We start from the raw sequence: 14,565 nt of genomic DNA, 5'->3' as shown, positions 1-14,565 counted from the left end.
GGCGTAAAAACGCCGAACCATGCGTTTGGATGCCTTTGGAAACGTTGCCTTCGCGAACGCCACCGGGATGTCGAATAACGATTTCTTAGGACTTCTTAGCTTTTATCTTCAGTCTACTTTCATTCTGTGGGAAGGGCAGCCTTTTATACAGAAGGAGGGAATTTGCATCGGATCGTGTATAGCCAAAGCCACCTACAATTTTTTTCAAGGCCTGCGCGCTCCGTCCGTGACGTCACGTACCTCGCCCGACCCCGCCGGAGTGCGCCTGCTTGCTACCGCCCGTTCGCCTTTGAACCGAAGTGAAATGGGAGCGTCCAAGAATTTCAATGCACGACCAGTATTTAGTGTCAATTTATTTCTCATACCAACATGAAGTTCCATTTAAAGGCCCGCGGTTAAAACCATTATTTAACGGTGTCATGCTGTCATGCAAGCAAGAGAGTGGGCGACAGTAACATTAAGGAAAAAATGTTTATTTTCCGATACTAGAACTGATTAAAAAAACACTCAACAATACCCTGACAGATTTACTTCAAATGCACACTGAAGAACGAAAAGGGAGTCCTCACAAACGCTGTATAGACACACTACAATACACTGACTACAAGCAATACAAACAAATCCTTGAACCAAACAACCTGTCTGCAGCTGGTCTGCATTACGAAAGCGTTTTGAGCTTTCTTTGCTGTTTCTTTTTTGACAGTTCAGTGTTTAAGAGGTCTGTCTTCATTTGGACATAATTTTTAAGCAATGTGTTCGCTGCTGCCCACAGTATATTTTGATAGACATCATCAGGATGATGACCTTGAGAATAGATATCGAATCCTTCATCGTCTATTACTTCTTGTGTCAAACTAATCAGCAATTCCCTTTGATGTCTGGCAGCATGAAACTGCACAAGATTTTCTTGTGTAGTCAATTTCTCAAGAACTAGTTGCATTCGCAGCACGGCATCTATGACTACAGGCCTCGGGAACTTCAAACCACCCCGGGAGAGGTTCTCAATTATTATGTTGCGATCCAGCTCCATTTCTCTTTCCTGTGCAGTAAGGTTTTCTGCACAAGCTGTGCAAGGAATCTTTTTTAGAGCTGCATGTGCACAAAATCCTGCTATGTATGTAATAGCTGGCAAGCTCGACTCCTTGCTTTTAATGTCTTCTTCTGTTATTTTTATCTTGTAGTTTTCTATGAGGCGGCTGGCATCTAATGTTTTGCTGCTAGATTTCCACATGTCTCTCATTTCAGGGAAGATAAGCGAGTCTTGCAGCCTTAGCTTCGCTTCCGCCTCATATATTTGCTGTATGGAGACATGATAGTTTGTCCCACAAAGGCGACGGTATCTTCCAAACCTTTCTTCGAGGCTGTCAGTTTGGAATTTGCCAAGCAAGACATACTCCAAGTGAAGCTCGTCAATGCAATAGCGGCAGACCTCAATTAGGGAATAAATTGTGAGCCTGAGTGCAGCATGCGTATCAGTTGTCAGAGCACCGGTATCCATTTTCACCTCTTTCCATACATCTAACCAGCTGACAAAAGAACTCAGGAACTGCACTTGCACACCATACAAGCTCGTCACTGGTTCTTGATAGGGACATCTTAGCCGACGGCCTTTCTTAGGCGTTTTTACGTTGACAATGTGCCACCACTTTAGTATCACACTGATAAAGTCTGCCGTTCCTTCAGCATAGGACAGGCCAAGTTTTGCTCCAAGTGACTTCAGGGCTTCAATAACGAATGGATTGAAAACTTTCAGTGCTAGTTTTACGTTCTGTCTTTCTATGTTGGATGGGTGGAGAGCTTTGTATGTAAGCCCATAGCCAAACTTTGATAGACTTTTTCTTTCAAATTCATGTATGTCACGGAGTGCCTTAAAAGAAGCTCCATTAATGCGAACTAATGATGATGCACTTGAAAACTCCGGATAGAAAATGCATGTTCCAGGATTTTTCTGATTAAGTCAATTGTTCCTCACACATTTTAATAAATGAACAGGATCCACTACATAAAATAGGGGCCTAGATTTGTCAGCAGGGTGAGGGTGAACAATATCCAACCTGTTATGCGGCGAAAACATGGACATCACTTTTCTGTTTATTGCATTGTTGTCTGTTATGACAGCAATAACTGTGAGTCCTGCCTTCTCAAGCTCCAAGATAACTTTTTTGAGGACATCGTGCAACCGCCTTGCTTCGATACTAAAAACAGGCAAGATATGTGCAACATCCTTGTGCCCTGATAGCAAACTCTGAATCATGAAAACATGAGCAGTTTTTGCTGCATCAGACAGGTTTGCTGCTGTGCCAGTCAATGAGCCACCTTTGTAATTAAAGTACTGCGTCAAGTGAATTTCGTCCATCATGAGAATGACGACTTTTTCATGTTGCTTTAGATGATTTGTCCTTCTTTTGATGTAGTTCAAGAAATGTTCATCTGTCTGTTCGTGCGCAGGACTAGCACGATACTCGCCACAAATCCTCATCACTGTAGAAGGGTGTGGCAAAGTTATTTTGCTAGTATTGTGGACGAACCTATAGACATGTGGGGAAATGGTATAAAGGATGCTTGAAAATATCATAAGCTCTGCTGGATACCTCAAAGCACTTTTATCCTTAAGGAGCAAGCGCAACTGTTCCGTTAAAAATTTAACTGTCTCTAACTGTTCTTGTGGCAAAAGATCCTCGTTCGCAATGTCATCGAGAAGTGAGCACACTAGCTGAAAAGACGCTTTCACTTTTTCATCTGCGTGACATACAGATGGTGCTTTGAACATTTTTACACTTTCTAACACAGACTCAAGAGTGCGCATATCATCTAGCTTGCTAGGCATAGTTACATCATCAGAAGAGAGTTTTACCTTCCTCCAGAAAGCCGTAACCTTCATAAGGTCACTCACTATAACAGAGCGCTCCACCTCTAGTTCTCCTGAGTCACCTGCAATGTGCACGAAAAACACAGCGTTTTGAACAGTCTTCACCATCCAGGAATCGCACACCTGAACATCTGGAAGCCGTGAAAGCAGATCATTATATGACGCCAGCTTGTTCCTGTGCTCTTCTTCAGCATGTGCTGTCAGTGATAACTGCACGGCTTCATCCAGATGGGATGCTTCAAGGCGCCTTCGTTTGTCTTCCGGTGCATCACGCACTGGAGCAAAGTGTGATAGGTAGGCAGGGCTATTGGGGAAAATGGTTGGCACAGCCTCTTGCGTCAGACGTGTAAGTCCCATTGGTGCTTCCACTGTCCTCCCATCAGAAGCTGTATAGCTAGAGGTGGTCTTGAGAAACTCTGGCGCGAAATGTAGCTCGCAAACCTTCACAGCAAAAGAAAAGATGAATTATGAAGATTTGGGTTCGTTCACCATCTCCACCGGCATTTTTGTTTTCATATATAACGCGCCGTATAGATTCGTCAGCAAATAGTAGTCAAGAAGGGCCGTGTCAAGTGTAAAATCAGAGGTTCAGCATCAAGAAGCACTCCAGACGAGTACAGAAGGCACAAGTGACTCGCCAAAACATTAAATACGAAATTCCAATATTTCTTCCAGAAATGCAAACAGAAGCCAACTCTATTTCATTAATATGCCACTAGCTCAACTCGATTTCAGCACGAAGCTAGCAGGCAGCACAGGAACCAAAGGAAATCTTTTTCACCATTTTTACACAGTAAAAAAAATGTCTCCGTAAAAAAAAATGCATCGATTCAAGAAACGATAGACATTGCTTTAAAACTTGGCGCCTACGGAAGAGAACATGTGGATGTACTACATACCTTGGGATCGCGTAAGGTGCCGATGTCGACGTCGTCACGACGGATGGCTCTCACCCACTGCTTTCTGCGGGCAGCGTCACGCGGTAACGAAAACAGTCCAACTTTAGGACCCTTATCGTAATTTCCGCGGCAGCTGGGTACGCCGCACCGACCCATCGCTGCTCTCGACGCACGCAAAAACCTTGCAGACCTTCGTACCACACCGCAGAATTAGGCCTAACGCACTGATTCCAGCCTGGTCGTCGGCTTTACGAGCAGTGTCAGCGTCGTTTGGAAACTTCCCCACACCACCACTTCACTTAAAAGACTATTCGTGCAGTCTGCACGCGATGTGCTGCACTATGATCACAAAACAGTTCAAGAAATACAACATCCACGCGTAAGCGTGCACATGCGCCGGTCAACAAAGGTAGAAAGAAAAAAAAACGCGCTGTTGACCGTCAGTGCCACCTGTCGGAAAGCCGAGAAAGCTAGGCCCGCTTCGGCTAGGGCCAAGTGTAGTGACGTCACAGCCACGAAAGACGGGAGTGCGGAGGCCTTGAAAATTCTAGATGGCGCTGGTATACCTCCCATTCTTAGCGATATATTTTTAGCAGAACTAGACAAGAACATAAATGGTCGGCTTCCAGATTTTAAGATTCTCAAAGTTTTTAGATACGTCGATAACATTTTAGTTCTACTTGACTGCAGCTCTAACTGTTTTGATTTTTTAACCACTAATGCACTTTCTTTTATACGCGAGGGTTTATTTCCTCTAAAAATAACGCATGAACTGCCGATTGACGGAAGTATCCGATTTCTTGACATTAAGTTTTTATTTTTCAACGACCATGTACGCTGGAAGTACGAGCCTCACGCGAACAAGCCACTGCTCCCATATCAGTCAGCGCACTCTAAGTTGGTTAAGAGGGGAATCACAAAGACATGCTTGTCAAACGCATTATGTAAGTCATGCCCGGAGCTGATGACCGAAAGCATCAAGGATCAGATCCTCCGTCTTCGATTGGCAGGTTACCCTACGCATGTACTTATTAGCGTTGCTGAGGGTCTGCTCAAGTCGAAGCTATCAAAGAATTCCGCCAGCGTGCCTTGTGTAGATAAGATGAGCGTTGCTGTCATCCCATATATCGACGGCCTATCGCACTGTTTAAAGAAAATAGGTCAACGTGCCAATGTTAGGGTTGTATTTTCGGCTTCTACAAAATTGCAATGTCTGTGCAGACTAACCAGACCAGGCCTCTCTGATAAGCGCACGTGCAAAAAGAAACACCAGGAACCGTTTGTTGAATGTGGGGAAGCAGTTGTTTACAACCTTCCTTTAAAGTGTGGGAAGAACTACGTGGGGCAAAGCGGAAGGTGCCTCAACGAGCGTTTAAAGGAACACCGATATAATGTAGCAGAAAAGCGGGGTGGGTTCCTTGACGCCCACTGCAGGCATTGCAGTTGCACTGTTGCCGGGGTGGATGATGGTGACCACTCGACGTGTGCTCCAGCATACAGAGACTGCTCCATTGTGGGAAGAGCCCGAGGTAGGATAACTCGCGAAATTATAGAAGCAGAAATGATTGATAGGCTTGGGGATAACTGTGTGTATAAACCATCGATTGCCCTTTCCCGCAAAGAGTTATCGTACCTGCGCAATGCTGTGTAAGGGTTTTTTTGCAATCAGCGCATGTATGATGTACGCGAAAAAGTTGTATATACGTATGGGTCCCTTGCTCGAAATAAAGATTGTTGCAAGTTAGCGCCTGTGTGTGTCACGTCTCACTTTCGTCCTTGTCTTTTTCACGCGCTGTAAGCCTCACGATGTCTTACCAACAAGCCCAAATCACTGCTTTACAGTAAAAACGGGCTTTAGTTCGGCTGTGGTCAAAGTGAAGCGTGTGGATGGAAAGAATGCCACATGCTTCTCTCGCGCATGCGCGCAAATTTGACAGTGGTCCGAGACGAGGCAAAGCGGGAGACCATCGTAATCGCCATCAGTTCCTTTGCGACGCCGGCGTGGTACGGTCGGAGCGATGTAAGTGTTTATGAAGAAATTACGGTCACTGACGAAGTCAAGGTGAAAATAACGCAGAGACGTTTCGGGACCCGTACGGGTTCCTTGATAACACTAAAAGCGGGCAAGAGCCGCAAGTCGTTTTTATGCCAAAATGTGACGTAGAGAACGGGTGTAGTTGGCAGGCAGATTTCCATCAGTCCTGTTGATACTGTTGTCCGTAGTTTGAATAAATAAAAATTCCAACAAGAGTCGCGTCATCGGATTACTTTCCTTAGCTATTACAGCAGCGTTTTCCCAATCGATGCGGTGACTACGATTATCGGCGTGTTCGGCAAAGGCGTTCTTGTTGGAGACGTCCCTTTGGTGCTCTTTTAATCTTCCCGTGAATTTTCCGGTTTCGCCGATGTAACTGCAGCCGCAGTCTGCGCATGGCACCTTGTAGATGACACCGGGGTAATTCTTGCTTTCAAACCGATCCTTTACGTTAACAAGCTGATTTCTGAGCTTGTTGGATGGCATGTATGCTATTCTAAGATCATATCTTGAGAATATGCGGCTAAGAGCTTCGCTGACGCCAGGCACGTATGGGACGCCAGTGCGTTTCGTGAACGACTTGCCTTGGGACGGCTTTGGATGGAGGACACGAGCTTCTATTTTGTTAATAAACTTCTTGCGGTACCCGTTCCTGGATAATTCGCAACGAATTGTCTTCAGTTCGTTCTGCATTTCGTGGTCACTTGAGCAGATGCGTGTGGCCCGCGTCACGAGAGATGAGACAAGAGAGAGAGAGAGGAATACAGGAAGGCAGGGATGTTAACCAGTCAATAGTCTGGTTGGCTACCCTACGCTGGGGAATGGGAGAAGGGGAAGAGAGAGAAGGTGTAGATACGTGTACGGACAGCACTTGAGTTAAAGCCGCTCGCGCAAACCAGAAGACGAAGAATTGCTTGTGGCAAGCCGGGTGACATGAATTGAAGTTTAAGTACCGGCTGGTATGAGTCGCCCTCCTATGCGCAAGTGTTCCTATTATGTGTGCAAGTGAAAGTTAGGTGCATGACATTCGCAAAAAAGATTAAGGTGAACCAAAAACCAAAAGGCTTTTGGAGCTCCAACTGAAAATTCGCAAACAGGTACAAGGTATGAAGACGGTAACGCCTTCGAAGGAGACGATGCGCTACGGTACATCAGAGACGTTATTAGGGATAACTTCGGCAAGAAACAGAGCGTTGTCCTGACTCAAAGAGATCCAGCAACTGAGAAGTCTGAGAAACCAAATTTTAGCGTAGAAAGCTTTTACTCGATAAAAGCAGACGAAATGTCCTTAAGAACACTGCCACAAGACAGGATGAAATACCAATACAGCTAATCAAACAACTGGATCCAAAGAGCTAGGCAGTGTTGACTAATGCTGCAGAGCAAGTAATTAAAGCAAAGAACATTCCGTTTGGGTGGCGTGGAAACAGAATGAACCTTATATATAAGGGCAAATGTGATAAGTATAAAACAAGCTCGCACAGGCCAGTTACAGTAACTCCGGTGATATATAGAATGGCAATGCAAGCCATATAAATTATGGCTTTCGCAGCGGGTGTTGAAAAATGTTATACTGGAGAAACCACAGAACGGGGGGGGGGGTTCAGACCATGATGACACTTATAGGATAATATGTTTGTAACAATTAACTTAAGTGCATAGCGATTTAGGCAGCTCAGAATAGACCTTTATGTATAGGAGGAGGAAAAGAAGGAAGGAATTAGCGGTAGGGAGGTCAAACAGACCTCCGGTCCGGTTGGCTGCCCTACACAGGAGAAGGGGTTTAAGGGACGAAAAAAAAAAAAGAAAGGAGAGGGAGAGAAGAAGTTACTCTGAGTGCGAACACGTATGGTTGCCCATCACTTCACGCCCACAATCAGTCACTGAGGACAGTCGATTTCATGAGTGGTAGTAGCTGTGCCCGGGTCACCTTGTAAGGCTGCGCAGCGTGGGGTCAAGGTACAAGAATCTTTATCTCTGAAAATGGTCTGTTGTCTAAGTCGTTTAACACCCTCAGACAAACGTCGCGTTAGATGTCATAAAGATTACATAAACACAACACGAGCTCACCGTCTCTTCCCAGTTGCACGAGTCACAGATAAGTGACTCATGGATAGCATTTCTGGATGTTAAGGGAGCTTACGATAACGTAGAAAGGGAATCGCTATGGGATACTCTGAAGCACGAGGACATAGACGACGATTTCTTGCAGCTTTCGAGTGAGTTATATTGGGACAACCGAGTACAAATAGTGTGGGAAGGCCGTGAATGCAATGAAGTTGTGGAAATCCATCGAGGACTGAATGAAGTATGTACTCTGTCTCCATTGTTGTTCACGTTTTAGGTTAAGTGCTTAGAAAGACGTGCTGAAAAGCAGTGAATTAGGTTTTGATCTAGCTTGCATCTGTAATCGGCCAAATGTGCAAGAGAAGGTCCCTGGGCTGATGTATGGGACGACATAGTGCTACTAGCGGACAATTTAAGGAATTTACAGAGACTTGCGAATAAGTTATAAGTAATAAGAATAAGTAAGTGGCAATGCAGCGACGAATCTAGGCCTTAAATTTAGCGCAGCGAAATAAAGAATTATGATCTTTAATAAAGGGACGAGTGATCACGTGGTATCAATTCAACATCAAGTCATGCCCGTCGTGAAGCAATATAGATACCTTAGTGTACAGATAAACGAAGGGAAGACCTGCTCAACACCAAGGTAATATAAATATGAAACGTAAGTGGAATGCAGCAATAGTGAAACATAGACCCAATTTTGTGCTACAATAAATACCAGGTACGTGGTGCGAGGAAATTGGAAAAGTGCAGTGGTGCCAGCTATAACGTTCGCAAATGCAATTCCATTCTATAAATCAGAAATCTTATCTGAGTTGAAGGAAGGAAAGAAAAAGTGGAAAAGGAAAGGCAAGGAGGTTAACCAGTTTAGCTCAACCGGTTTGCTACCCTACACATGGGAGCGGGATGGGGGGGGATGAAAGATGGGGAGGAGTGAGAGAGAGAGCACATAGCACAGCACACACATCGTCAGTTACAGTCCGTCACTCTTGCGTGGTACGTGACATCACTGTCACAGCCGCTTGTCCAAGCCCGTCTCTTTCGAAAACTGAAGTAGTCCCTTCGTCGCCTTCAGCTGCGATGTCTTCTGTCGGCGACATGTGAAAATCGTTTCAACTGACAAAGGTCTATTGCCAAGGTTCGCCAGAACGGACGCCAGGGACTGTCTCTGAACATTATATTCAGGACCGTCGCACAGAATGTGTTCTAGAGTCTCCTCGCAAAGACAGTCATTGCAGAGAGCGTTGTCGGCCATTCCAATGCGCAATGAGGAAGATTTCGTGAATGCCACCCCTAGCCAAAAGCGATAAAGCAGAGTGATCTGAGTTGGAGGTCAACCAGAGGGTGGTGGGCAGACTGGCGTCGGGTTCCTCGCTAAAACCACAAATGAGTCAGTGCAAGCTGACACGGGTTGGGCGTCTGTTATAGTCAGAGAAGCGGTGAGCAAGATTAGTTTTGATGAAAGACAAAGAAATATGAATGAAAAGAAATGGTCGGCGAAAGTGCACAAATATCTGCACCGCAAAATCGCGAACCCGGAATGGTGGAAGAGGTCCAGAAAGTTGGCAATCAAGTACAGGGTAATTTAAAGTGTAAACAGACAACCAGGAGACATAAACAGGAAAGTGAGAGAAACAGAGACTGTAATTTGGGTGAAACGGATGTAAGTAAAAATTCGGTTGCGATTTGGGAATCAATGCAGACAAATGCGTTAGCATTACGTCGCACCTCATTGAAGTTCCATGATATAAACCGCATTCACCTCAGTGCAAAATGTTGTTCAGAAGCTCAGTCGACACACGCCCAGCCTCTTCGACAGCGAAGTGCAACTTACGGTGTTCCAAAGCAGACCACCGTCAGTTGCACTGTGTATATATACATAAACCACGTGACCAGCTTCCCACACATGATGTAAATTTTTTTCTAATTTTACATTCCTCATGCTAACGCTTTGAAAAAAACATGGAGATTTACAAAAACGGCAAGAAAGAGATCAGGAAGGAAAATCTGCATGATTGCGCAAAGGGGAGTGCCTTGCTATTTGAGGCGCGCGCTAACTGCCTGAGGACAAAAACATACCGGAGCAGATATGCGCCACAAGATGAGGCATGTGTGGGTGCAAAAAAAAGAAAAAAGAGAGAGAGAAACAAACATCGCAGTGAAATGCCGAGATTTTTACCTATAGTGAGATCCGCAGGGACTGTCCACCTTCCAGAATCGTTGGGATTCAAAGAACTGGAAGCAGATGGACTGGCGAGCAGTCGAGGTAAGTATGGCACGAATCGGGTATTGGTGTAAAAAAAAAAAAAAAACCAGGAAACAGGCTGATAGACCCGGAGTCATTGCAAGCGCACGTAATGGTCCAACATAGGATGGGTGTTTTAAGTACGAAAGTTACGATCGAGAGCAGATAGGCAAAAGGCTAGGTACCGATAGATGTAGTAAAACCTGAATAAATCAAGCAGGCTAGGTGACTATTTGTCCCTGCCGCGTTTCGAAGATGATGCCAATAAATATAATCATCATCATCATCCTCAAGGGGCGCGCAGGAAGGCAAATACGCATTTATTCTTTGACAACCAGGCGATTTACAGCGTCAAGTCTCTATATTGAATGACCAGAACAACAAAAAGCTATCCTGCTTTCAACTTTGAGCTAGTACGAAGCACTGGCGAGTGAAAAATCCTTTTTTTGTATGATGTGTAGGAGAGAAATGTCTGTTTTTATACACTTGTTAGAGGTTAATGGCTCGGTGATTCATACGTAGTGAACTTGCATTGCTGCTCCCTTCAGGTCACGCTTACCCTAGCTGATGTCTCGCGTTGCTAAGGCGTTTCCCAACATATCACAAACACAGCTGGACATCTGGTTAACTCAGTCGACATCGCAGTTTTTTATCTGTGAGCAGCGCCATGTCCTAAGAGCGCACTCCTGCTCCATGTGCTCCGGTCTTTCCATGTCTCTACAGACCACAGTGCTGCAGTCTTTCCCGCGTTGCACTGCCCGGTTCTGCTGAAGCCGCTGTGGCCTATTTCCTTTTCAACTGCGCGTGGCATGCAATAACAATACATTGGCAAAGCGCACCTATATACCACAACTGCATATACTGCTACTTACGATACCCCTCCCGCCGATGCCCTTGCCCGTTAGCAGTAACTACTACTACTGCTACTACTACTACTACTACTACTACATAGAGTTACGTGAAGATGACCTCCTATACTAAAGTTTAAAGGCATTTGTAAAGTCCTCGATATATGTTCCCATGGCCTCTTCATGCGTTGTTCTTGGTCTTATAGCTTAGTGTTTTCTCTTCTTTTTCTCAATTCTGTGCATGATCCAAGGACCTCATTTGTTAGTTTTTGCTATTTCGTTATATATACTTGACAATGTTTTGTTTATGTTTAATACATTTTCTTTATTTTAGTCATTTTCTTAGCTAAGGTTTTGGAATAGCCACGGCCCCCTTCTGGGCCCAACTTCCATTTTTTACATCTAATTGACAAGAAACGACAAGAGCAACACGAGCGGAATAAAACTGGCCACATAAAAAAAAAAGAAGACTGGAGCTTAACTAGAAGTTCCATTGGTGCGGAAAGTCTACAGAAAGCGTGTTTGTGCGTACGTTTGGAAAAGAAAAGAGGGTTGAAAGGAATGGTGCCTAATATTGGAGGATGTTTTACAGAGAACGAGAACGTGGCGCGCTCAGGGCCACGCTCAAGCCGCGTGCCAGTGCCTCTTTTCCTGGACGCGACGTTGTGGTGTCCTCCCGGTTCGAACGTCACAACATCCGGAAGCTGCTCGAGCGGCGATTACTTCAACTAGCGAGAGTCGGGGTGGCGCGTTGGCGCGTTTCCGCGAGGTTCTCTGTACCTTATCCTTGGCCAAGTGCACTTGGCAGAGCGCAAATAGCGAGCTTTAGCACTCTCGTATTACCGCACATAGAACGCGTCTAACCCCATGCTAAATATTTCCTTTTGGCATAATGCTGCACGTACAAGGAAAGGTACTTGGAGAGTGCTGTAGAGCCAAGGCATTTCCAACTGATAACAGTTTTGAAATGACATATCCCTATACGCTACTTCAAAACTGTTATCAGACGCCAACGCCTTGCCTTGCTTGTACATTCAACAAAAGTTGTTTGCATTACATTAGATAGTTTTCGTATAGCGTAAAACGCTTGCTTTAGTGTTAGCGTGCGACCAACGCTAATGTTAAGATAGGCTGCACTGCGCGGTGCAAACCAGTCCTTTAGAATAGCCGAACGGGGCGAAACACTAACGGCTAATGGATGGATGGATGCTGGATGAATGCTATGGACGTCCCCTTTGAAACGGGGCGGTGGCTTGTGCCACCAAGCTCTTCTCATTTTGCCGAATGTGTTACCTATCATTTTCTTACAGAAGAAAAATCCCAGCATCAAAATTTTTGAGCCATTATAGGGAACTGCATTTTTCTAAGCCTGTCTGGGGAACATGTCTGGGAACATGTCTGGGGCTACCTCGAAATGCTTCAATCGTGGCAACAATTGCCACCGCGAGAGACCACCCAATAAGGACCTATATAGATATCGACGCACTCCGGGTGCATGTTCGCCATATATCCAGAGTCCCTGACCACCATCTCGCTCGACTGCCTGAGAAAAGACCCAGGGCAGCGTTCTCCATATCAATTGCGGCTAACCGGCACTCTTTGTCTTTGAGGCACTCACCCGCAACAAGAACGCCATCCCCTATGTGGTGCTTGAAGAAGCCTCCTGTGTACCTTGCTATTCCAGGAATAGTGAAGAAAGCTAGCCTGACCACCGCGGCTCTCAAGCAGATCACATTGGAGCTTCTGCATTGTTCATACGCTAACCGAATTCATGTTTACACGGATGGTTCCGTTTCGGAAAATTCTACGGGCGCCGTTGGTCTACCATCTCAATCGGTCGTCATCAAGTTCAAGACATCACATGTAACGACATCTACAGGCTCTGAACTGGCCGCTCTTCGCGCTGCTGTCGAATACATTGAAAAAGAACCGCCCAACAAATGGGCAATATTTTGTGACTCGAAAGCAGCCCTCCAGAGCTTGAGAAGTTTACGACGTGGCAATTATGAACAGCTGGTGTCACAAATCAACGAAACCTGCCATTGCGCTTCTGAAAGAGGACATGATATCATATTTCAGTGGCTGCCGGGACATTGTGGCATCGTTGGTAATAACCTCGCCGATGACGCTGCCCGACGTGCCCAGGCTGGCTCACCGACACTCCTTATACCTCTATCCAGAGTCGACGCTGCAAGAGAGCTTCGCAGTCTCGCTCGTACAATCACGTTAGGTTGCTGGCATACACCTCAGAACTCTAAGTGTCGTTTACACAGCCTCGACCCATCACTGAAACTTACATTACCAGCGAACCTTCCACGACGTGACGCAACACTGCTGTGTCGGCTGTGGGTAGGAGTAGCATTCACCAACTCCTACAGCTATCGTATTGGAATGGCGGATTCACCAATGTGCGCTAAGTGCAAGTGTGAAGAGACCATCAGTCACCTTCTGTGCCACTGTTCTCGCTTCGATAATCAACGCGAGACTCTCCAGTGTGCCTTAAATAGACTGGATGACAGGCCATTTACGGAAGCGAAGATCTTGGGAGCCTGGCCTCACAGTTCATTGGCCCAGAAAGCAGTTCGAGCGCTTTTTCGCTACCTGAGGGCAACACACTTGAGTGCCCGACTATAGACATCCTACATCTAAGTTCTCTCTCTCCCTCTTTCACTCCCCATTCCCCTCCCCACGTGTAGGGTAGCAAACTGGACTCAGTCTGGTTAACCTCCCTGCCTTTCCGTCTTCCCTTCTCTCTCTCTCTAAGCCTCCGTTGTTTGTAATATCCTTGCTTTTTGTGCCAAGAAAACTCCAACCACCTTTTATTTATCTCTGTTGCGAAATGTTTGCTTTCCCAATGCTATCCCTGAACTCAAGGGCTTCAAGTTGGCAAGCGGAGCCCAAACCGACAGCCGAGTAGATATCTTCAAATAATTCTAATAAAATGTGTCCTCAATGATGATGATAATTTAATGGCATCCCCTTTCTAACGGGGCAGTATCAAATAATACCCTAGCCTGCTTGAGTTAATCAGGTACGCTATGCATGCTTTTAATTCTACCATTTTCGTATACATCTCATTATTATTTTTTCCTCTTCCTCAAGACCTCTATATCCACCTTGTACCGCTACCTTTGCCTGCTACGGATCCATTCGTATCAATCTCTTCCCTGCTTTTTTTACACCAATACTCTAAACGTCTGCTTATCTCGACTGCTGAACAGTTGGTGCTTCCGGCCACTTTAAATACAAGCGCTTCTGCAGAGAGAGAGAGGAAAGGCAGGGAGGTTAACCAGGTATTAGTCTCCGGTTTGCTACCCTACACTGGGGTTGGACAGAGAGGAAAGGGATAAAAAAATACACACAGAGACACACACACGAAGGGCGTTCCAGTTAGAGACGTTCACAAAGGCAGGTAGATCGCAAGAAGCACAGCAGCGCTTGCACGGCCTTTTTCTGTGACGTTAGATCCTGTTGATCGTGTAGAATTCCTTCTTCCGATAGTGGTCGGTCGTCCAGCTGGTTGAGTTCGTGGCGAAGGGATTGCCTCTGTGGACGCTACTGTGGGAAGTCGCACAAAATATGGCCAATCGATTCTGCAT

General features: G+C 45.6%; 1 protein-coding gene across 1 annotated transcript; it reads right to left on the bottom strand.

The window, feature by feature from the left end:
* Positions 1-650: 650 nt before the first annotated feature.
* Positions 651-1,417, bottom strand: LOC126547647 (uncharacterized). Its single transcript, XM_050195580.3, has one exon. The coding sequence runs from the start codon at positions 1,238-1,240 to the stop codon at positions 659-661; it is 582 nt and encodes a 193-aa protein (XP_050051537.2). The 5' UTR covers positions 1,241-1,417; the 3' UTR covers positions 651-658.
* Positions 1,418-14,565: the final 13,148 nt, after the last annotated feature.

The sequence above is a fragment of the Dermacentor andersoni genome, chromosome 1 (assembly GCF_023375885.2).
Source record: "Dermacentor andersoni chromosome 1, qqDerAnde1_hic_scaffold, whole genome shotgun sequence".
Lineage (NCBI taxonomy): Eukaryota > Metazoa > Arthropoda > Arachnida > Ixodida > Ixodidae > Dermacentor > Dermacentor andersoni.
Note: the sequence above shows the minus strand (reverse complement) of the source record. Positions and strands in the feature narration are given on the sequence as shown.

Excerpts from the sequence above, each read along its gene's own strand:
- LOC126547647 (XM_050195580.3), bottom strand. The coding sequence starts at position 1,240 with ATGAGAGACATGTGGAAATCTAGCAGCAAAACATTAGATGCCAGCCGC.